This window comes from Entelurus aequoreus, linkage group LG10 (assembly GCF_033978785.1).
Source record: "Entelurus aequoreus isolate RoL-2023_Sb linkage group LG10, RoL_Eaeq_v1.1, whole genome shotgun sequence".
Taxonomy (NCBI): domain Eukaryota; kingdom Metazoa; phylum Chordata; class Actinopteri; order Syngnathiformes; family Syngnathidae; genus Entelurus; species Entelurus aequoreus.
The window spans coordinates 2,865,649-2,889,551 of NC_084740.1; the positions used below are offsets into that span (position 1 = coordinate 2,865,649).

A 23,903-nucleotide genomic window follows, 5' to 3' on the forward strand; every position below is an offset into this window, starting at 1 on the left:
ACAGAAGACACAATCAACATGAGATGCAGTTGAGACCAAGACTGCATGACAGTGATTGGACCAGAACAGGAGTGAGCCAAGTATGGCTCGTGGGCCACATGACGCTCACTTTCTTTCTTGGCCCAACACAGCATAACTAATGCAAGCCAAATCATCAAGTGTACAACTCCAGAACTGGTACTTCAGTTTTTGTAGGATTCGGTGTTGGTCGAGATTTTTTGCCCATATCTTACGATTTTTTTTACACTGTTTTGATCATCGTACGGCCAAACGGTGTGCAGAACAAACTCATATGTTTGCTGCCTATCATTTTGTGAAATCGAGTGCCAAATAGTTTTTTTTAATCTTCATTCATCAAGAAAAGTCCCATTGAGATTAAAAATCTCTTATGAACTTAAAGGTGCCTTATTATGCAAAACCAGCTTTTCATAGCTGTTGGTACCTGCTTTTGTTTATTTGGAATACAGAGAATTCCCGAAAAATTAGAAATCAAACCAGGGAGGCGGAAATATTTATAAACATACCCCAAACGGATTGGTTCTCGCCCAGGAAAGGGTGGAGTGCCATCTCCAAGTTGGGGAGGAGATCTTGCCCCAAGTGGAGGAGTTCAAGTACCTCGGAGTTTTGTTCACGAGTGAGGGAAGAGTGGATGGTGAGATCGACAGGCGGATCGGTGCGGCGTCTTCAGTAATGCGGACGCTGTATCGATCCGTTGTGGTGAAGAAGGAGCTGAGCCGGAAGGCAAAGCTCTCAATTTACCGCTCGATCTACGTTCCCATCCTCACCTATGGTCATGAGCTTTGGGTTATGACCGAAAGGACAAGATCACGGGTACAAGCGGCCCAAATGACCCTTAGAGATAGGGTGAGAAGCTCTGTCATCCGGGAGGAACTCAAAGTAAAGCCGCTGCTCCTCCACATGAAGAGGAGCCAGATGAGGTGGTTCAGACATCTGGTCAGGATGCCACCCGAACGCCTCCCTAGGGAGGTGTTTCGGGCACGTCCGACCGGTAGGAGGCCACGAGGAAGACCCAGGACACGTTGGGAAGACTATGTCTCCCGGCTGGCCTCACAGTTGCCTTGTCTAATAAAAAGAACGGTATAGTTGGAACTATACGCTAGCTTATATCTGTCAGTAGACACAAAAAGGAAGCGCTAAAAAGTACAACAAGGTTGACAGAGTGGAGACACAGTCGAAGGGGTCTTGGCCTGGAGGAGGGCTTTGGCACGTAAATAAAAACAGTCAGCAACAACATTAACAGTTAGAAAGCGGCTTCAAGATGGTCTGTAAAACAAAATCTATGCAACATTTTGACCATTACATGTTATGTAGACCAGGGGTCCCCAACCTTTTTTGCACCAGGAACCAGATTAATGTAGGCAATGTTTTCATGGACCGGCTTATTACGCGTGGCAGATAAATACAGCAAAAATAAGCGCATGAAAAATACAACCCGCCATTACGCTCAATGAGTGGGAGCCTTGGTCTTCTTCCCATTGCAAAAAAGCTCTTCAAAGACTAATCTTTGCTCGGTTGTGGGCTTTTATTTTTCTGACTAATGTATCGGATGCTTTAGACGTGATACGCTACCGTCAAGGACAAGAGCATGGATAAATATTCAAACTACATATACTTACCATCAGTTCCAAATGATTTATATGGCTTTCTATTTCTATTCTAAAAGTAATGTATTCATATTTAGTGCAATATTTCACATATATATGCATTATTCATGCTTTTTTGGTACAATGTTCCATGTGTAGCAAACACATCTACTTGTGTAATAACACCAGCACTTTAACATCCCTTCCATCCATTTTCTACCGCTTGTCCCTTTTTAGGGTCGCGGGGGGTGCTGGAGCCTATCTCAACTGCATTCGGGCGGAAGGCGGGATACACCCTGGACAAGTCGCCACCTCATTACTGGGCCAACACAGATAGACAACATTCACACACTAGGGACCATTTAGTGTTGCCAATCAACCTATCCCCAGGTGCATGTCTTTGGAGGTGGGAGGGGCCTATCCCCAGGTGCGTGTCTTTGGAGGTGGGAGGAGCCTATCCCCAGGTGCATGTCTTTGGAGGTGGGAGGGGCCTATCCCCAGGTGCATGTCTTTGGAGGTGGGAGGGGCCTATCCCCAGGTGCATGTCTTTGGGGGTGGGAGGGGCCTATCCCCAGGTGCATGTCTTTGGAGGTGGGAGGGGCCTATCCCCAGGTGCATGTCTTTGGGGGGTGGGAGGGGCCTATCCCCAGGTGCATGTCTTTGGAGGTGGGAGGGGCCTATCCCCAGGTGCATGTCTTTGGGGGTGGGAGGGGCCTATCCCCAGGTGCATGTCTTTGGAGGTGGGAGGAGCCTATCCCCAGGTGCATGTCTTTGGAGGTGGGAGGGGCCTATCCCCAGGTGCATGTCTTTGGAGGTGGGAGGGGCGTACCCCCAGGTGCATGTCTTTGGAGGTGGGAGGGGCCTATCCCCAGGTGCATGTCTTTGGGGGTGGGAGGGGCCTATCCCCAGGTGCATGTCTTTGGAGGTGGGAGGGGCCTATCCCCAGGTGCATGTCTTTGGGGGTGGGAGGGGCCTATCCCCAGGTGCATGTCTTTGGAGGTGGGAGGGGCGTATCCCCAGGTGCATGTCTTTGGGGGTGGGAGGGGCCTATCCCCAGGTGCATGTCTTTGGAGGTGGGAGGAGCCTATCCCCAGGTGCATGTCTTTGGGGGGTGGGAGGGGCCTATCCCCAGGTGCATGTCTTTGGAGGTGGGAGGGGCCTATCCCCAGGTGCATGTCTTTGGGGGTGGGAGGGGCCTATCCCCAGGTGCATGTCTTTGGAGGTGGGAGGAGCCTATCCCCAGGTGCATGTCTTTGGAGGTGGGAGGGGCCTATCCCCAGGTGCATGTCTTTGGGGGTGGGAGGGGCCTATCCCCAGGTGCATGTCTTTGGGGGTGGGAGGGGCCTATCCCCAGGTGCATGTCTTTGGAGGTGGGAGGGGCGTACCCCCAGGTGCATGTCTTTGGAGGTGGGAGGGGCCTATCCCCAGGTGCATGTCTTTGGGGGTGGGAGGGGCCTATCCCCAGGTGCATGTCTTTGGAGGTGGGAGGGGCCTATCCCCAGGTGCATGTCTTTGGAGGTGGGAGGAGCCTATCCCCAGGTGCATGTCTTTGGAGGTGGGAGGGGCATATCCCCAGGTGCATGTCTTTGGGGGTGGGAGGGGCCTATCCCCAGGTGCATGTCTTTGGAGGTGGGAGGAGCCTATCCCCAGGTGCATGTCTTTGGAGGTGGGAGGGGCCTATCCCCAGGTGCATGTCTTTGGGGGTGGGAGGGGCCTATCCCCAGGTGCATGTCTTTGGAGGTGGGAGGAGCCTATCCCCAGGTGCATGTCTTTGGAGGTGGGAGGGGCCTATCCCCAGGTGCATGTCTTTGGGGGTGGGAGGGGCCTATCCCCAGGTGCATGTCTTTGGAGGTGGGAGGGGCCTATCCCCAGGTGCATGTCTTTGGGGGGTGGGAGGGGCCTATCCCCAGGTGCATGTCTTTGGAGGTGGGAGGGGCCTATCCCCAGGTGCATGTCTTTGGAGGTGGGAGGAGCCTATCCCCAGGTGCATGTCTTTGGAGGTGGGAGGAAGCCGGAGTAGAACCCACGCAGTCACGGGGAGAACATGCAAACTCCACACAGAAAGATCCCGAGCCCGGGATTGAACTCAGGACTACTCAGGACCTTCGTATTGTGAGGCACATGCACTAACCCCTGTTCCACCGTGCTGCCGCACTTTAACATGCGTGTATTTTTTTCCTTCAAGAACACTTTCATTTGCAACAATTTAGCACACTTGTACTTTAGCACTTTGTCACTTCTCCATCAGTCGTATGGACTTTAACTCCCATGGTGACTTTATTCTTGTTCCGTCCTGAGTCGACGTAATGCAGCAACCTACTGTTTATATGGTTCTCTATTTTATATTTATTACATGAATCTGGGTATTTTATTGTACTATTTATGTATTTTTATTATTATTGTTTAAGTCTGATAGGATAGGATAGGATAGGTCTTTATTGTCATTGCACAAGTACAAGGAAACTTTGTTTTCAGCACAAACCCGTTCAAGATGAGACAAACAAACAGTGTACAGGGTTACAGAACAGGAACGCTGATGGGTCGCCACAAGGCGCCCCGTAAAAGATAGGAAAAAGGTAAACGCTGGGGAAAGATGAGTAAAAAAATAGAATCTAGACTGGGCTCCTAAGGGGGCCTAGTCTGGAGTGGGAAAAAACCTCCATAGCAAAGCACATATACATATTACAACGTACATCTCCAGATATCTAGCAACAGAGGGGAGGGAGTGGGGGGCCATGGTGGCAGGCCGCAGCTCTCAGGCGCTGCCCATCCTTTCATCACCCCTATGGGATTTGCATCAAGGGCGTTGGTGGTGTCTAACTATGGACCTTGCCGTACATACCATCAACCTGCTGGGGACTGCAGATGGCAAATATCTATTGGCTAAAATCTTTACATTTTATAGAGGGACAGGCGGTAGAAAATGAACGGGTGGATGTTCATTAATGTGCATTGTCCCATGTGACAAAGATATAACAAATATGGTGGTGGTTATTATACATCTATGAACCAACTTATTGGCAATTATTGGTCAATTGTAAATTATTTCATGTTTCCGTGCAACCCGTTATTAAATACATCATGGACCGTACTGGTCCCTGAACCGGTGGTTGGGGATCACTTATGTAGACAACAAGGAAGGGTTTTAAATGTAGAAGATAAAATCATAACATGACCCCTTTTATATATATATGATTTAATTTTTCTCTCATATTGCAATTGTATCTTCACTTTTATTTGCCATATATGAAGTGTATTACACACCCTATTTTCAGTTATTGTACAATAAATGGTAAATGACTTGCTAATTGTGGTGAAGAAGGAGCTGAGCTGGAAGGCAAAGCTCTCAATTTACCGCTCGATCTACGTTCCCATCCTCACCTATGGTCATGAGCTTTGGGTTATGACCGAAAGGACAAGATCACGGGTACAAGCGACCCAAATGAGTTTCCTCCGCCGGGTGGCGGGTCTCTCCCTTAGAGATAGGGTGAGGAGCTCTGACATTGGGGGGGAACTCAAAGTAAAGCCGCTGCTCCTCCACGTGGAGAGGAGCCAGATTACATAGTTTCCCACGGCACACCAAACAATATCTCACGGTGCACTAGTGTGCCGCGGCACAGTGGTTGGAACACAGGTATATGTGATATTTCATGCTACTAACCCGACTTCAAAATGGCCCGATCCGTTTGTTGCTTTTTAAAACCAAAAAGTTTCCCTACGGCATAAAAGTTGTCTCACCACTCAACTACGATAGAAGGCTTACCTCCTGTATGAGGTTCCGGAGGAAGATTGTCTTCTGTCGCAGGGGATCGTGAACCAAACCCTCGGAGAAGAAGATCATCCCGTGAGGAAAGTTATGCTGTGACAGCCAGGACACCACGCGCTGTTTCTGCATGTCAGGACGACCTGTGATGTAGATGATCAGGTAGCCCAGGTCTTGCCAGTGCCTGTGCATAAACATCCATCATGTAAATACTGCAAGGAGAAACCACATCATTGTGCTTCATCCATTTTAACGCATACGATCATCCACAAGATAGTGTATGAGGTATACTGTGGTCGTCTCCCTTTCCTATTTGTAAAGTCAGGATTTGAAACATCTGCTGGGCATAAGGAAGTGTCCAGTTAGTAAACCAACAGACCTGACTACATCCACAGCACCGGGGCGGACCTTGGGATCGCTGCCCATGATTGACACGCTGGCGGCAAAGGAGCCGTCGATGCTGAAGACCACGCACTCCATTCCTCGGGGCAGCACCGTGAGGTAGGCTTCAGCGGACGTCTGATCTCCCCTTGCAGATTGAAAAGACACAAACATCTTTATCGTTATTTCCCAGTTTCTGCACCGCGTGGTTTGTGGTTAGAGTGTCCGCCCTGAGATGGGTAGGTTGTGAGTTCAAACCCCGGCCGAGTCATACCAAAGACTATAAAAATGGGAGCCATTACCTCCCTGCTTGGCACTCAGCATCAAGGGTTGGAATTGGGGGTTAAATCACCAAAAATAATTCCCGGGCGTGGCCACCGCTGCTGCTCAGTGCTCCCCTCACCTCCCAGGTGGTGAACAAGTTGATGGGTCAAACGCAGAGAATAATTTCACCAAACCTAGTGTGTGTGTGACACTATCATTGGTACTTTAATTTTAACTTTGTATTAGACTTTTTTTTAAATGAGATTTATTATATTCATATAGCGCTTTTCTCTAGTGACTTAAAGCGCTTTACATAGTGCAAGCCATTATCTACATCTTTAAACTAGATTCAAACCAGTGTGGTTGGCACTGGGAGCAGGTGGGTAAAGTGTCTTGCCCAAGGACACGACGGTGGTGACTAGGATGACGGAAGTGGGTATCGAACATGGAACCCTCAAGTTGCTGGCACGGGCGCCCTACCAAATATATTTAAAAAACAATGGTATCCAAATGTAAAATACACTTAAAACACAATAATATACAGTACATGCATTAAATATTTGAAAAATCATATTATAAAAAATATAAAATACACTTAAAACACAATAGAGTACATGTATGAAATGTATATGAAAAATATTAGTACCAAAATATAAAACACAATTGGAACATATACATGTATGAAATATGTTTGATATAAAATACAAAATACACTTAAAACACAATAGTATTAATGTATAAAACATATATTTTTAAACGATACTTCAGAAATATAAAACACACTTATAACACAATCGTATACTGTACATGTATAAAATATATTTGAAAAACAATAGTTTAAAAATGCTAAATAGTCTTAAAATATAATTATATATATATATATATATATATATATATATATATATATATATATATATATATATATATATATATATATATATATATATATATACATACACATATATATACATACATATACACTACCGTTCAAAAGTTTGGGGTCACCCAAACAATTTAGTGGAATAGCCTTCATTTCTAAGAACAAGAATAGACTGTCGAGTTTCAGATGAAAGTTCTCTTTATCTGGCCATTTTGAGCGTTTAATTGACCCCACAAATGTGATGCTCCAGAAACTCAATCTGCTCAAAGGAAGGTCAGTTTTGTAGCTTCTGTAACGAGTTAAAGTGTTTTCAGATGTGTGAACATGATTGCACAAGGGTTTTCTAATCATCAATTAGCCTTCTGAGCCAATGAGCAAACACATTGTACCATTAGAACACTGGAGTGATAGTTGCTGGAAATGGGCCTCTATACACCTATGTAGATATTGCACCAAAAAGCAGACATTTGCAGCTAGAATAGTCATTTAGCACATTAGCAATGTATAGAGTTTATTTCTGTAAAGTTAAGACTAGTTTAAAGTTATCTTCATTGAAAAGTACAGTGCTTTTCCTGCAAAAATAAGGACATTTACATGTGACCCCAAACTTTTGAACGGTAGTATATATATATATATATATATATATATATATATATATATATATATATATATATATATATATATATATATATATATATATATATATATATATATATATATATATATATATATGTATGTATGTATGTATGTATGTATGTATATATCATCCATCCTTTCTACCGCTTATTCCCTTCGGAGTCGCGGGGGGCGCTGGAGCCTTTCTCAGCTACAATCGGGCGGAAGGCGGGGTACACCCTGGACAAGTCGCCACCTCATTGCAGGGCCAACACAGATAGACAGACAACATTCACACTCACATTCACACACTAGGGCCAATTTAGTGTTGCCAATCAACCTATCCCCAGGTGCATGTCTTTGGAGGTGGGAGGAAGCCGGAGTACCCGGAGGGAACCCACGCAGTCACGGGGAGAACATGCAAACTCCACACAGAAAGATCCCAAGCCCGGGATTGAACCAAAGACTACTCAGGACCTTCGTATTGTGAGGCAGATGCACTAACCCCTCTGCCACCGTGCTGCCCTCAATATTTAGTTAAATAGCCCTAAATCACGATTTATGTTCTCCTCTCGCTCTTTACTTGATTGTGTGACTATTGTCCAGTGGCTTTCTTTCAGCAAACTGCTTGTTTTTATACTTCCAAGTCAGTGTTTTTATTTATTCATAAACTATTGATTTTTATTTCCTGCTTGTCTGTTTTTGGGGGATGTGTGATGCTACGACTCATGTCTGCTCAAATCTGGGTTTTCTTTTAGTGATTTGCCTCCCTGTCTGATACATTTTCTAGTCAAGGTGATTTTTTTGGAGACTTTCCACCAGTGTTTGCCGAAAGTGGCTGTCGGTTCATTTTTATTATATGTTACAACACCCGTGACAAGCATGAATGTCATACAAGGTCATTGGGGCCTTCAATGATTTATTTGTAGCTTTCTTCTCTTCCATTTATTCCCATTCTTCAGAGTATTGGTCCATCCAATAAGTGCTGTCAAACAAATCGTTTTCATTCTAAAATACAAATTGAGATAAATTCGGATGATAGTAAATTGGAGTCATTCTTGAAAATGACACATTCATTCATAAGCTAAAATTTTGTGTGGTGTTCGGGTCTGTGGGACCTGTTTTCATTTTTTATTAAAAGAAAAACGATACAAAGAATTAATTTTTTAAACTGAGACTCACTGACTTTGGCTCATTTTCTGTGAAGAACATATATCAGAATACATATTTAATGACCACACACCATACACCCCCCCCCCCCCTACACATTTATGTTACATATAAGATATCCAGGTCCACAGGACCCGGGGCTAATAGAAGTGTGGAAATTGATGTTCTGTGTACCACACACACACACACACACACACACACACACACACACACACACACACACACACACACACACACACACACACACACACACACACACACACACACACACACACACACACACACACACACACACACACACACACACACACACACACACAGCAGGCCTACACAGGAGGAGGACAGAGTGTAGGTACACAGAACATCAAAGGGTCAAATGTGCGAGAAAATGAGAGCAGACAGTGTTGACAAACAATGTTGCAACCTTGTGTGGGAACCGCAGGTGCAGAAACACAAAAGAAGAATCCCTGTGGGATGCAGAAACTGGCAGAGAAACGTTCATATTTTTGTTACTCCGCCAGCGTTTGTGGGTCTGATGGCCACAAAATGCAACGGGTCCACCAGGCCCACAAACGCTGGCTTTACGCTCTGTTTACTTTATCCCAATAAACATCTGTTCAGTATTTTAACATAAAAGTGTTTGATTGTGAGGCATTAAAAGCCACAAAATGCAACGGGTCCATCAGGCCCACAAACGCTGGCTGAGTAACACCAATGTGAACATTACACAAGGTTAAAATAATAATTATTGAATCCACAAAAAATGTATTTAAATATTGGATATTGCGTGTGTGTGTGTGTGTGTGTGCAGCTGGGATAGGCTCCAGCCCACCTGCGACCTTGAAAGGGACAAGTGGCAGAAAATGGGTGTGTGGATGGACATTGTATCTTTTGAAAATGACAGCTGAAAATACCATCAGTGACACTTACTTGACGACCATTTTAATGGGATAGACTCCAAGGCCGAGCTTCTTGTCGTTGGGTATGGTGTACGTGACCCGGCCGCTGCTGTTGGCCACTTCAGTGTCAAAGTGCACCCAGCGTCCAGACTGGGGTTGTGTCATCAGCAGGATGTCCACCTAGCAGACACCAATACAAGGCTTGTTGGATGGAGTAGCAGCAGGGTTGCGGCACCAATGCATTTCTGGGGAGCTAAAGTACCTTTTCTCCAGTTAGCGTCACCATATCCAAGGGGCCGTACATGAAGCGGCCGACCAGCGTCTGGGGTCCATCCTCTGTGGCAATTATGTCATTCACTCGATGGTTGCCAGTGACATTCTGTCAGGACACAATAAGTTTATTGAGGATTGCTAGGACACAATTGCTCCCAGTCGCAATTTATGCGACATTTCATTTCCATCTACAGTCGTCCCTTACCACACCGCACTTCCAATATTCGCTACACTGCAGTTTTGATTTGATTTTGCCTAAATGAAGTGTTACAGTTGGTCTGGATGCATTTTTGCCTCATTCATGTGATAATCCTGTGCGTGACTGAAGAATTAAGGAGTGGGTGTTGGTTAATTTATCGAGGACAAACTGCAGTGTGCTCAAACAACCACCAGGTAGCATCTGTGAGCAGATAATATTGTATGGGGGGCAGGGGTGTTATGTGGAGGGGGCTTAGGCAACTAAACCAACGATGAAACCATGCTGCTAACAACCAGAACATCGCCCAAAGCTTGAACACCTTCTATTTTTGCTTTGATGGCCCATCAAAAGAGAAGTGTGGGATACTTGAGTATGAAAACATATTCAGTCTAAGGCCGGACTCCAGGGGAGGGGGTCCAGATTGAGGCCAGAAAAAAAACAACTCAACAGCCATGGCACACAAACTAGTTACAAAGAATTCACAAGACTCGCAACAGAGGGGAGGGAGTGGGGGCTACGGTGGCGGGCTGCAGCGATCTAAGCGATGGCCAGCCATCCATCACCCCTAAGGGATTCAAGCCATCGAAGGCGTGGGATAGGGGGTGGGGTATGTTTTTGTGGCGTGTATTTTTCGTGGCTGCATGTGTGTGTGTATGTGTGTGTGTGTAAGCTTGCAGCGTGTCTCTGTTCCGTGACCTTGGTGTTGTTGCAGATGCCAGTCAGTCCAAAGTCAACCACAACAGGTGTGTGTCCATGAGAGACAAGAAGGGAGTTTGTTGTTTCTTCTCCACACTGTCCTTCAGGAGAGTCTCCAAGCCAGGGAAACAATCCAAGTTAGAATGACTTGTTTGCGAGCAAAAAAATAAATAAAATGTGCTTTTCACTCTTAATTGTCTATTAGTGGTCCTCAAATTCATCCTGCAGGGCAGCCGGTCCTATGTTATCCAAATCACAAGAGTGTCCACAGTTCTTCCCGCATCCTCCAATGTGGAGGGGGCTTAGTCAACTCACCAACGCCGAAACCATGCTGCTAACGACCAGAACATCGCCCAAAGCTTGAACACCTTCTATTTTTGCTTTGATGGCCCATCAAAAGAGAAGTGTGGGATACTTGAGTATGAAAACATATTCAGTCTAAGGCCGGACTCCAGGGGAGGGGGTCCAGATTGAGGCCAGAAAAAAACAACAACTCAACAGCCATGGCACACAAACTAGTTACAAAGAATTCACAAGAGTCGCAACAGAGGGGAGGGAGTGGGGGCTACGGTGGCGGGCTGCAGCTATCTAAGCAATGGCCAGCCGTCCATCACCCCTAAGGGATTCAAGCCACCAAAGGCGTGGAATAGAGGGTGGGGTATGTGTGTGTGGCATGTATTTTTCGTGGACGTATGTGTGTGTGTGTGTGTGTGTGTGTGTATAAGCCTGCAGCGTGTCTCTGTTCCGCGGCCTTGGTGTTGTCGCAGCTGCCAGTCAGTCCAAAGTCAACCACAACAGGTGTGTGTCCATGAGAGACAAGAAGGGAGTTTGTTGTTTCTTCTCCACACTGTCCTTCGGGAGAGTCTCCAAGCCAGGGAAACAATCCAAGTCAGAATGATTTGTTTGCGAGCAAAAAAAATAAAATGTGCTTTTCACTCTTAATTGTCTATTAGTGGTCCTCAAATTCATCCTGCAGGGCAGCCAGTCCGATGTTATCCAAATCACAAGAGTGTCCACAGTTCTTCCCGCATCTTCCAATGTGGAGGGGGCTTAGTCAACTCACCAACACCGAAACCATGCTGCTAACGACCAGAACATCGCCCAAAGCTTGAACACCTTCTATTTTTGCTTTGATGGCCCATCAAAAGAGAAGTGTGGGATACTTGAGTATGAAAAAATATTCAGTCTAAGGCCGGAACCTCAGGGGACGGGTTCCAGATTGAGGCCAGAAAAAAAACAACTCAACAGCCATGGCACACAAACTAGTTACGAATAATTCACGAGACTCGCAACAGAGGGGAGGGAGTGGGGGCTATGGAGGCAGGCTGCAGCTATCTAAGCGCTGCACCGCCGTCCATCACCCCTAAGGGATTCAAGCCATCGAAGGCATTGGATTGGAGGTGGGGTAAGTGTGTGTGGCGTATATTTTTGTGGTTGCATGTGTGTGTGTGTAAGCCTGCAGTGTGTCTCTGTTCCGCGGCCTTGGTGTTGTCGCAGCTGCCAGTCAGTCCAAAGTCAACAACAACAGGTGTGTGTCCATGAGAGACAAGAAGGGAGTTTGTTGTGTCTTCTCCACACTGTCCTTCGGGAGAGTCTCCAAGCCAGGGAAACAATCCAAGTTAGAATGACTTGTTTGCGAGCGAAAAAAAGACAATTTGCTTTTCACTCTTAATTGTCTATTAGTGGTCCTCAAATTCATCCTGCAGGGCAGCCGGTCCGATGTTATTCAAATCACAAGAGTGTCCACAGTTCTTCCTGCATCCTACGATCATTTGTGGCAGCTTTGGAGTACTTTGAAGACTGCCAGCAACTTCCAATTTATATTTTTATTTACCATTTACACAACGTGACAACTTCACTGCATTTGGGGTTTGTAATTAATAATCAGGTTTTATTTGATGTAGATTTTAAGCCAGTATTTTTATATGTATTTATGTGTTTAATTTCCTTAGTTTGCCATGTATTCATTCATCCCCAGTCATCTTTCAATTCGGTCACTAACACCTTGCTGACTGAGAGGAGGCAGAATGTGAAGTGAAGTGAATTACATTTATATAGCGCTTTTTCTCAAGTGACTCAAAGCGCTTTACATAGTGAAACCCAATATCTAAGTTACATTCAAACCAGTGTGGGTGGCACTGGGAGCAGGTGGGTAAAGTGTCTTGCCCAAGGACACAACGGCAGTGACTAGGATGGCGGAAGCAGGGATCGAACCTGCAACCCTCAAGTTGCTGGCACGGCCGCTCTACCAACCGAGCTATACCGCCCCAGTGTAGAATGCACAAACGACTGCCACCTGCGGTGATGATGAAATGGTCTTTAAATGAAATGTATAAAAACAAATTAAAAAATCATAACTTTATCAAAACTAGAGACAGATATGTCATTTTGGCCCACATTGGGGTCACAAGCAGGCTACTGTTAAAAACACAATTTGAATGAGATCAAAATGAATATGTGTTTTTTCCATGTGCACAATAAGCCCTGATGGGGTACAAGAACTCAACAATACCGAGATAATCTAATTTACAGAAATACAAAAACAAATATGCTAATAAAATGGTTACTACGCTGTGTAATGATTTGCATTTTAAATGTAAGCTTCATAAAATTGCAAAGAATTGGCAGCACGGTGGTACAGGGGTTAGCTCAAGTGCCTCACAATACAAAGGTCCTGGGTAGTCCTGAGGTCAAACCCGGGCTCGGGACCTTTCTGTGTGGAGTTTGCATGTTCTGCGTGGGTTCCCTCCGGGTACTCCGGCTTCCTCCCACCTCCAAAGACATGCACCTGGGGATAGGCCCCTCCCACCTCCAAAGACATGCACCTGGGGATAGGCCCCTCCCACCTCCAAAGCCATGCACCTGGGGATAGGCCCCTCCCACCTCCAAAGCCATGCACCTGGGGATAGGCCCCTCCCACCTCCAAAGACATGCACCTGGGGATAGGCCCCTCCCACCTCCAAAGCCATGCACCTGGGGATAGGCCCCTCCCACCTCCAAAGCCATGCACCTGGGGATAGGCCCCTCCCACCTCCAAAGCCATGCACCTGGGGATAGGTTGATTGGCAACACTAAATGGTCCATAGTGTGTGAATGTTGTCTATCTGTGTTGGCCCTGTGATGAGGTGGTGACTTGTCCAGGGTGGACCTCGTCTACCGCCCGAATGCAGCTGAGATAGGCTCTGGCACCCCCTGCCTTCCCAAAATAGACAAGCGGTAGAAAATGGATGGATGGATGGACCTTAAAAAAATTATTGTGACGACCGGGTCGCATGGTGATGCAGGGGTTTGTTCTCCCAGGATGCAGACGGACTTTGGACAAAGCGTGCAGGTAGGAAATGATTTATTTTGGAAAATAAAATAAAAATAAATCAGTCGGGAACAAACAAAAAACTTGCTCATAGCACGGAAGGTAAAAACTAAAAGGGGCTAGCGTGGAAGCTGGCAGGAATCAAAACTGTCGTCAACTGTTGCATAAAGCAAATTAGGAAGCCAGAGTGACTGACCGGAAAAGGCAGGCTTAAAGGCCTACTGAAATGAAATTGTTTTATTTAAACGGGGATAGCAGATCCATTCTATGTGTCATACTTGATCATTTCGCGATATTGCCATATTTTTGCTAAAAGGATTTAGTAGAAAACAACGACGATAAAGTTCGCAACTTTTGGTCTCTGATAAAAAAAAGCCTTGCCCCTACCGGAAGTAGCGTGACGTTGTCAGTTGTTAGCCTCCTCATATTTTCCTATTGTTTTCAACGCAGCTAGAGCGATTCGGGCCGAGAAAGCGACGATTACCCCATTTATTTGAGCGAGGATGAAAGATTCGTGGATGAGGAACGTTAGAGTGACGGACTAGAATGCAGTGAAATACATATTTTTTTTCGCTCTGACCGTAACTTAGGTACAAGCTGGCTCATTTGATTCCACACTCTCTCCTTTTTCTATTGTGGATCACGGATTTGTATTTTAAACCACCTGGGATACTATATCCTCTTGAAAATGAGAGTCGAGAAGGCGAAATGGACATTCACAGTGACTTTTATCTCCACGACAATACATCGGCGAAGCTCTTTAGCTACTGAGCTAACGTGATAGCATCTGGCTCAAATGCAGATAGAAACAAAATAAATAAATCCCTGACTGGAAGGATAGACAGAAGATCAACAATACTATTAAACCATGTACATGTAACTACACGGTTAATAATTCTCAGCCTGGCAAAGTTTAACAATGCTGTTGCTAACGACGCTGAAGCTAACTTAGCAACTTAGCAAACGGACCTCACAGAGCTATGATAAAAACATTAGCGCTCCACCTACGCCAGCCAGCCCTCATCTGCTCATCAACACCCGTGCTCACCTGCGTTCCAGCGATCGACGGCGCGACGAAGGACTTCAGCCGATCACAGATGCGGTTGGCGGCTAGCATTGGCTAGCGCGTCTGCTATCCAAGTAAGTCCTCCTTGTTGTGTTGCTACAGCCAGCCGCTAATACCCCGATCTCACCTACAACTTTCTTCTTTGCAGTCTCCATTGTTCATTAAACAAATTGCAAAAGATTCACCAACACAGATGTCCAGAATACTGTGGAATTATCAAATGAAAACAGAGCTTTTTGTATTGGCTTCAATGGGCTACCGATACTCCTGTTTCACTGGCTACGTCACGCGCATACGTTATCATCCAAAGGCGTTTTCAACCGGAAGTTTAGCGGGAAATGTAAAATGTCACTTTATAAGTTAACCCGGCCGTATTGGCATGTGTTGCAATGTTAAGATTTCATCATTGATATATAAACTATCAGACTGCGTGGTCGCTAGTAGTGGCTTTCAGTAGGCCTTTAAATAATGCTTCTGATTAGTGCTCGGGAAACAGGTGAGCGTCCCGAACACCAATCAGAGACAGGTGGAAACAATAAGCACCCATGGTAACTAAAAACAAGGGTGCACAAAAACAGGAACTGAGGGAGTCCAAAACCCAAACAGAACATGATCCGGGCAGCGGAACATAACAATTATACTAATATTGCAATCAATGACAGGCTTTGTGTAGACAATGTTTTGAGACATTACACGTTCTACATGACATTTAGTCTGTGTGTCACTTGTATTCTCTATTATTTATTATCGTGTGTGCAGCACTGGAGACCCTGAAGGCTGAAGTAGCTTGAGTGTTACAGAAGACCTCTTAGCACAATCCCAGGAGAGCAGAGTGGGTCTGTGTGGGTGTTGGCCGGGTGTCAGTGTCCTGGTCTCGTCTCTCACAAGTAAACAAATGCGACTCGGGGGCAAGTCATTAAACATGCGTCACAACACATTACACGTTTCATCAGCATTGCAAGTCTCCATCAGCGTTTTGTTTACCTGAAAACAACCTCGCAGTAAACAGTAATAAAACAGCAGCTATGGCGAGTGGGCACATGTGAGTCACCTTGTGGTATCACCAAACCCGCTATTTGAGAATTGAGCTCAAACACATGACATACGACCAGCTGTTCGCCCTCATTAAGAGTGAATGCTTCGTCAGAGCACACCACATCATGGAGCACACCACATCATGGGGCACACCACATCATGGAGCACACCACATCATGGCAGATGGCTGGAATGAAGAAGCCAGGCGCTATTTTTTGTCTGTGCCTCAGCATGCACTCCCAGGCATTGTTTGGAGGGATAAGTGGGTGAGTGTGACCCCCGGACTGTGAAAGAGCAGGAAGCAACAAGCCCAGCAGTGAATCCAGCTGGGATGAGGAGCTTCTAACAAGTCAGGAACAGGAGCCTCAGAATAATATCAGTCTGGAGCATATGAGCTGCAGCCGGGGCCACATTGAATCAGCCGGGAATATAAACCCTCACACGGTCGATGGCGTTCAGGCGGGAGCTCCAGTCCATGAAGACCAGGCCAAAGAACATTGTTATGTACACTTTATTGCCAAAAGTATTTGGCCACCTGCCTTCACTCACATATCAACTTGAAGTGACATCCCATGGAATTGTCCATAATATTTTGGTCTCCTGGAGCATTCAAAGTTCCTTTCACTGGAACTAAGGGGCCAAGCCCAACTCCTGAAAAACCAACCCCACACCATAATTCCTCCTCCACCAAATTTCACACTTGGCACAATGCAGTCTGAAATGTAGCCTTCTCCTGGCGACCTCCAAATCCAGACTGGTCCATCAGATCGGTAGGTTGAAGTTCAAATCCCAGCCGAGTCATACCTAAGACTATAAAAATGGGACCCATAACCTCCCTGCTTGGCACTCAGCAACAAAGGGTTGGAGTTGGGGGTTAAATCATCAAAATGATTCCCGGGCGCGGCGCCGCTGCTGCCCACTGCTCCCCAAGGGGATGGGTCAAATGCAGAGGACAAATTTCACCACATCTAGTGTGTGTGTGACAATCATTGGTACTTTAATCTTTAAGATTGCCAGATGGAAAAGCTAATTCATCAGTCCAGAGAAGGCGTCTCCACTGCTCTAGAGTCCAGTGGTGATGTCCTTTACACCAGAGATCCCCAACCTTTTTTGCACCACGGACCGATTTAATGTAGGCATTATTTTCAGGGACCGGCTTTCCACTTGTACCAGATAAATACAGCAAATATAAGTGCATGAAAAATACAACTCACTACAACACTGAATTAGTGGGCTTGTTTCTTTGCAATGAGATGCAGATGGAAATCAGCCTTTGGCTACAATCTGTCACATTTATATTTTATATGTTCATTAATGTGCATTGTATCATGTCACAACGTTAGAACAAATACAACAAATGGCAACTTACTATGAGGAGTTTCTTTGTACAACTATAAACAAGGTTATTGAAGTGTCTAGTGGGACAGGAGAAAGTTAAGTCAGAGAAAATGCAGTCCTTTATAAATTATTTAATGTTTCTCTGCGGCCCGGTAGCAAATGCGTCACGGACCGGTACCGGTCCCCGGACCAGTGGTTGGGGATCACTGCTTTACACCACTGCATCCCACGCTTTGCATTGGACTTGGTGATGTATGGCTTAGATGCAGCTACCGGCCATGAAAAGCCATTCCATGAAGCTCTCTGCGTACTGTACGTGGGCTAATTGGTAGGTCACATGAAGTTTGGAGCTCTGTAGCAAGTGACTGTGCAGAAAGTATTTGCACTATGCTGACCTCTCTGTCAGTTTACCTGACCTACCACTTGGTGGCTGAGTTGCTGTTGTTCCCAAACTCTTCACTTTTCTTATAATGAAGTTGACTTAGGAATATTTAAGAGCGAGGACATTTCAGGACTAGATTTGTTGCACAGGTGGCATCCTGTGACAGTTCCACGCTGGAAATCACTGAGAGCGGCCCATTCTTTCACAAATGTTTGTAGAAACATTGATTTGATACACCGGGCCAAGTGATTAGGACACCTGATTCTCATCATTTGGAAGGGTGGCCAAATACATTTGGCAATATAGTGTACCTGTGTGAACGTGGCTTAATTTGGACTTACATTGGAGTGAACATGCTCATTTATTTACTTTTTAAATTATATCTCAATTCTGTACACTGCTGCTGGAATTTACATTTTCTTGAGGGAACTCTCCTGAAGGAATCAATAAAGTACTATCTATCGATCGATCGGTCTATCTATCTATGTATCTATCTATCAATCTAATTGGGAACAGGTGGGTGCCATGATTGGGCATAAAAGTAGATTCCATGAAATGCTCAGTCATTCACAAACAAGGACGGGGCGAGGGTCACCACTTTGTCAACAAATGCCTGAGCAAATAGTTTAAGAACAACATTTCTCAAGCAGCTATTGCAAGGAATTTAGGGATTTCAACATCTACGCTCCGTAATATCATCAAAAGGTTCAGAGAATCTGGAGAAATCACTGCACGTAAGCGGCAAGGACGAAAACTAACATTGAATGCCCGTGACCTTTGATCTCTCAACAAGCGACATCAGTGTGTAAAGGATATCACCACATGGGCTCAGGGACACTTCAGAAACCCACTGTCAGTAACTACAGTTGGTCGCTACATCTGTAAGTGCAAGTTAAAACTCTACTATGCAAAGCCAAAGCCATTTATCAACAACACCCAGAAAGCTTCGCTGGGCCCAAGCTCATCTAAGATGGACTGCTGCAAAGTGGAAAAGTGTTCTGTGGTCTGATGAGTCCACATTTCAAATTGTTTTTTGGAAACTGTGGACGTCGTGTCCTCCGGACCAAAAAGTAAAAGAACCATCCGGATTGTTATAGGTGCAAAGTGTAAAAGGCAGCATGTGTGATGGTATGGGGGTGTATTAGTGGCTAAGACATGGGTAACTTACACATCTGTGAAGGCACCATTAATGCTGAAAGGTACATACAGCTTTTGGAGCAACATATGTTGCCATCCAAGCAACGTTATCATGGACGCCCCTGCTTATTTCAGCAAGACAATGCCAAGCCACATGTTACAACAGCGTGGCTTCATAGTAAAAGAGTGTGGGTACTAGACTGGCCTGCCTGTAGTCCAGACATTGAAAATGTGTGAAGGCTAAAATATGAGAAGGGAGACTGTTGAACAACTTAAGCTGTACATCAAGCAAGAATGGGAAAGAATTCCACTTCAAAAATGTGTCTCCTCACTTCCCAAACCTTTACTGAGTGTTGTTAAAAGGAAAGGCCATGTAACACACTGGTAAAAATGCCTTTTCTGCAATGTGTTGCTGCCATTAAATCCTAAATTCATGATTATTTGCACAAAATAAAGTTTCTCAGTGTGAACATGAAATATCTTGTCTTTGCAGTCTATACAATTGAATATAAGTTGAAAAGGATTTGTTGTATTCTCTTTTTATTTACCATTTACACAACGTGACAACTTCACTGCTTTTGTAGAATAAAACTTTCAAAACAACACAATGAATCGTACTAACACATTATCATTATCATTATGATCTCCCTGTTTTCTGACTTAACAATGTTGTTACAATGTTGGATTCTCATACTAAACAACGCCAAAGTGTCAACACATAAAATTAGGTGTGAGCTTGCCTCGGATTGCTGTGTTGAGAACAGCGAGCCATTTGTGATGTCACAACTTGAAGGTTGTACTTGGGTCGACAGTTAAGTATGTGCTGTCTACTCGGCCCTTCCTCTACGCTTTAAGCCACGTGTCAAACTCAAGGTCCGGGGTCCAGATCTGGCCTGCCACATCATTTAAAATGACCCGTGAAATGGTAATAATATGCTGTAATAAAGATTATTGTCTTACTACATTTATGTTCTTTTCATTTTGATAATCAAAAGATACATGAACTGCATGTTTATCTTTATATATATATATCTTTTAAAATGTAATAATATCTAATAATGCAACAAAATCAAATAATGCAACAAAAAGTGCTGAAATGTTTAATTTCCCTCTGGGATTATTTAAGTATTTCTGATTGTGATTCTGATTCTGAAAATGTTGTTTTTTAATAATATTAAATACTTGAATATCTGCTTGACTTATGATTTCAAAGCAAGGTATCAAATTGTGCACTGTAAAAATGACAATGGACTTTACAATAAAATCCTGGTTTCTGTTTTTTTTTTTACCAAAATAACCACTTTAGTACTGTTTGTGTTTACAGTAATACACTATAAAATCAACAATCCTAGATTTTACAATGAAAGAGTGGTACTGTTTTTTCCATTCCATTTACAGTAATATGCAAAATTTACGATACAATTCTAGCAACTGAGCAAATTTTTTTTTTTGGCACAAAAATCTTTTTTCCTTTTTTTTTTTTTTAAGCGAAGTAAAACAAGCAAATAATCAAATGCTTGGGCAATAATGCAGAATTAAGAGGCAAATCCTTACAGTTTAAAAAAAACATATCTGTACACGTGGCCCTCTGAGGGCAGACATAACTGCGATGTGGCCCTCAATGAAAACAAGTTTGTGGAGGGGGGCGTGGTCTGCGGGCCTGCCGCGGAGTGGGGTGTGTAAGGACCGGCCTCGAAGTCAGCGGCAGGTGAGTAGATTGCCCGGCTGGGGCTGGTTATCTAATCCCCTGTCGCCCTTATTAGCAGCAGCCGGAACGAGAGACGTGGTTGGAGTGGCTGGTGAGCGGACGCATAAGACTGAGAGACATTTTGCTGGAAAGCAAAACCCTACCGCTATATGAAAATAAAAGACTTGTTACCCAGACTACCGGGCCCACGAGAGCATCTTTGTGGGCAGAAGAACCCACAGGAGGGCAACCTCCACACCTGCTTTAAACTGATATTGTTCATCTTCAAGATATACATTTACAGGGTACATTTTTCTAAAATAAATGGTGCTGTTTTTGGAGATGACTTCAGTTATGTCATAGGGAAAATCCAAATATTAGTTTAACTTTCTACCATGAGAAGGTAAAACAGCGTCTGGTTGACACCTTCAAAGCCCTGATTTATTGTTGCACGCTGGGAACTCAAAAGTTAGAAGGACTTGAGGTTGTACAATTTGGAATTAAGCAAAACTTCCGTGTATAAAATATTCCCCTTGAGTCACATGTTCCTCACGATACTTCCGTTCAGGTGAATGTTTTACTTCTTCATTAAAAAGGCATGAGGATAGGCTCCTGCGCCCTGTGACCCCAAAAAGGGACAAGCGGTAGAAAATGGATGGATGTAGGGGAGTAACCTTAGAAGGGTTTTTGAAAAAAAACAACAGAAGTTATGAAAAGTGGACTTACTTTTACGCAGTAAAATTAAATTCTTGCAAGGTTTTTACCTCTGGCAGACGTTAATGTAGTCTTAAAATGTTAAAATGTTGCCTGTAAAATTGATAAATTAAACGCTTTATTATGGCAGCAATTTGACCGGGGAACAGATGATTTTTTTTACAGTAGAAAAATGATTTATATGGCCCCTATCCTTGTGGTTTACCTGACACATGAAATGTGACAAAAAATCCACTTTTGCTGCCAGACGGCAGTACAAATATTAAAGATAAAGTACCAATGATCGTCACACACACACTAGGTGTGGTGAAATTTGTCCTCTGCATTTGACCCATCCCCTTCTTCAACCCCTGGGAGGTGAGGGGAGCAGTGAGCAGCAGCGGAGGCCGCTCCCGGGAATAATTTTTGGTGATTTAACCCCCAATTCCAACCCTTGATGCTGAGTGCCAAGCAGGGAGGTAATGGCTCCCATTTGTATAGTCTTTGGTATGACTCGGCCGGGGTTTGAGCTCACCACCTACCCATCTCAGGGCGGACAGACCCATCACCCTTGATCACCCCCTGGGAGGTGAGCGGAGCAGTGAGCAGCAGCGGTGGCTGCGCCCGGGAATCATTTTTGGTGGTTTAACCCCTAATTCCAACCCTTGATGCTGAGTGCCAAGCAGGGAGGTAATGGCTCCCATTTTTATACTCTTTGGTATGACTCGGCTGGGGTTTGAACTCACAACCTACCCATCTCAGGGCGGACACTGTAAATACTAGGCCACTGAGCAGGTTAGGGTTATTTCCTACTGCCATACGGCAGTAAAAATGTCTTAAAATGTGGCAATTCCAACTTTGACCATCTGTGTCAGTTGTTACATAGAGTGGCGCTTTCCATCATTTTCTGCAGACTGTGTTGCCTAATGATTGACCCTCCCCCCCCACCCCCTTTCTTTTCACAAATGAATTCCTTCCCTCCTGTACCATTAGTAACTGTGACAAAAAAAAAATGGTGTTGCCATCGGAACAAGTCAGTTTGACAGGCGACCTTGGAGATTCCACTGTACTCCGGGCGTTGCCATGGCAATCTGGTTACACTCTTTTTTCTCCCCAAAGATGAGCAAGGAGAAATACTTATTAACTAAATCCATACTTTTTCAATTACCAAAAATGACCTTGGCTGTTTTATTTCGCCAGCCTCAGTCTGAGACGTTGAAAAACTGCAAGTTTGAGTGCATGAAGGTCAAACTCAGCATGGAAACAGAAAGGGACAAAGCAAAGAAGGCCACACTCGTGCAACACGAGGTTATTTACCCGCAGTTTGACGTGCGTCCTCCTCCGAAGCCACTTTTCCCGCGGGCTGGAGGGCGAAAAGGGCGCCGAGTCCAGACTGTCGGCTTCCTGCCTCTTCATGAAGTCACACCGCATGAGCTGGGAACAAACAACACCAGCATGTTCTTACATACAACAACACAAATCTAAGCAATAAGGCAGTCAAATATCTCATGCCAATGTTTCAAATCCGAGTGCATCACCCAATGCGTGAATGTGAACCACGTCCACTGAAAAGGTAAGTGTTCATGCCTGAAAATGACTGTTTTGCTGAATATAATAAAGGTAAGCAAAGAGTAACAAAGATGGTTTTGTGTAAACACTTGCGAACAAGGCCATTTTTTGGACTTGATATCAATTTAGTGTCATAATACAATCTTATGCAACTGTGATTCATTAGGCCTGGTAAAAGGTATGAGATAGGTATGTGTCAGTCCTCTTCTTGCATGCTTGGCTTTTTCTATTTCAAACCCTGACATGACAACTGTGTTGATGTAAAATGTCTATCAATGTTGTCATTCATCTAAGTCAGACCTGGGCAATTATCTTGCCTCGGGGGGCCACATTTAGAGAAAAAAATGTGTCTGGGGGCCAGTATATCTATTTTTAGGAACACTAATACAAAGCCCGGGATCTTTCTGTGTGGAGTTTGCATGTTCTCCCCGTGACTGCGTGGGTTCCCTCCGGGTACTCCGGCTTCCTCCCACCTCCAAAGACATGCACCTGGGGATAGGCCCCTCCCACCTCCAAAGACATGCACCTGGGGATAGGCCCCTCCCACCTCCAAAGACATGCACCTGGGGATAGGCCCCTCCCACCTCCAAAGACATGCACCTGGGGATAGGTTGATTGGCAACACTAAATTGGCCCTAGTGTGTGAATGTGAGTGTGAATGTTGTCTGTCTATCTGTGTTGGCCCTGCAATGAGGTGGCGACTTGTCCAGGGTGTACCCCGCCTTCCGCCCGATTGTAGCTGAGATAGGCTCCAGCGCCCCCCGCGACCCCGAAGGGAATAAGCGGTAGAAAATGGATGGATGGATAATACAAAGCCTCACAATAATGTCTGATTGAAAGCTAAAAACGTTATGACAGACCCTCTGCAATAACACCCAAGATAGATGCTAGATTTATTTTCAACAAAAAAGCAGTGAAGGGGATTGGGAAAGTCTCCAGCAA

At 44.8% G+C, this 23,903-nt stretch overlaps 1 protein-coding gene and 1 long non-coding RNA gene across 7 annotated transcripts in view; one reads left to right on the forward strand and one right to left on the reverse strand.

Moving 5' to 3' along the window:
- The window catches only part of LOC133658158 (uncharacterized), an 18,273-nt gene extending 1,955 nt beyond the window's left edge, over nt 1–16,318 (forward strand). Inside the window, exon 3 of the long non-coding RNA XR_009827404.1 lies at nt 16,268–16,318. This is a non-coding gene — a long non-coding RNA (uncharacterized LOC133658158). The remainder of the gene's footprint in view (nt 1–16,267) is intronic.
- The window catches only part of pitpnm3 (PITPNM family member 3), a 203,059-nt gene that overhangs the window by 6,692 nt on the left and 172,464 nt on the right, over nt 1–23,903 (reverse strand). For 5 of the 6 annotated variants that reach the window (XR_009827403.1, XM_062059834.1, XM_062059832.1 and 2 more), the window contains 5 exons: nt 22,710–22,826; nt 9,839–9,955; nt 9,608–9,756; nt 5,747–5,896; nt 5,368–5,551 (listed from right to left, as the gene is read on the reverse strand). Coding sequence is in view for 5 of the 6 variants with exons in the window: in XM_062059834.1 (XP_061915818.1) it covers nt 5,368–5,551; nt 5,747–5,896; nt 9,608–9,756; nt 9,839–9,955; nt 22,710–22,826 (717 nt within the window). In the remaining variant the exon portion in view is untranslated. The remainder of the gene's footprint in view (nt 1–5,367; nt 5,552–5,746; nt 5,897–9,607; nt 9,757–9,838; nt 9,956–22,709; nt 22,827–23,903) is intronic. The other variant, XM_062059835.1, reaches the window with a different exon arrangement.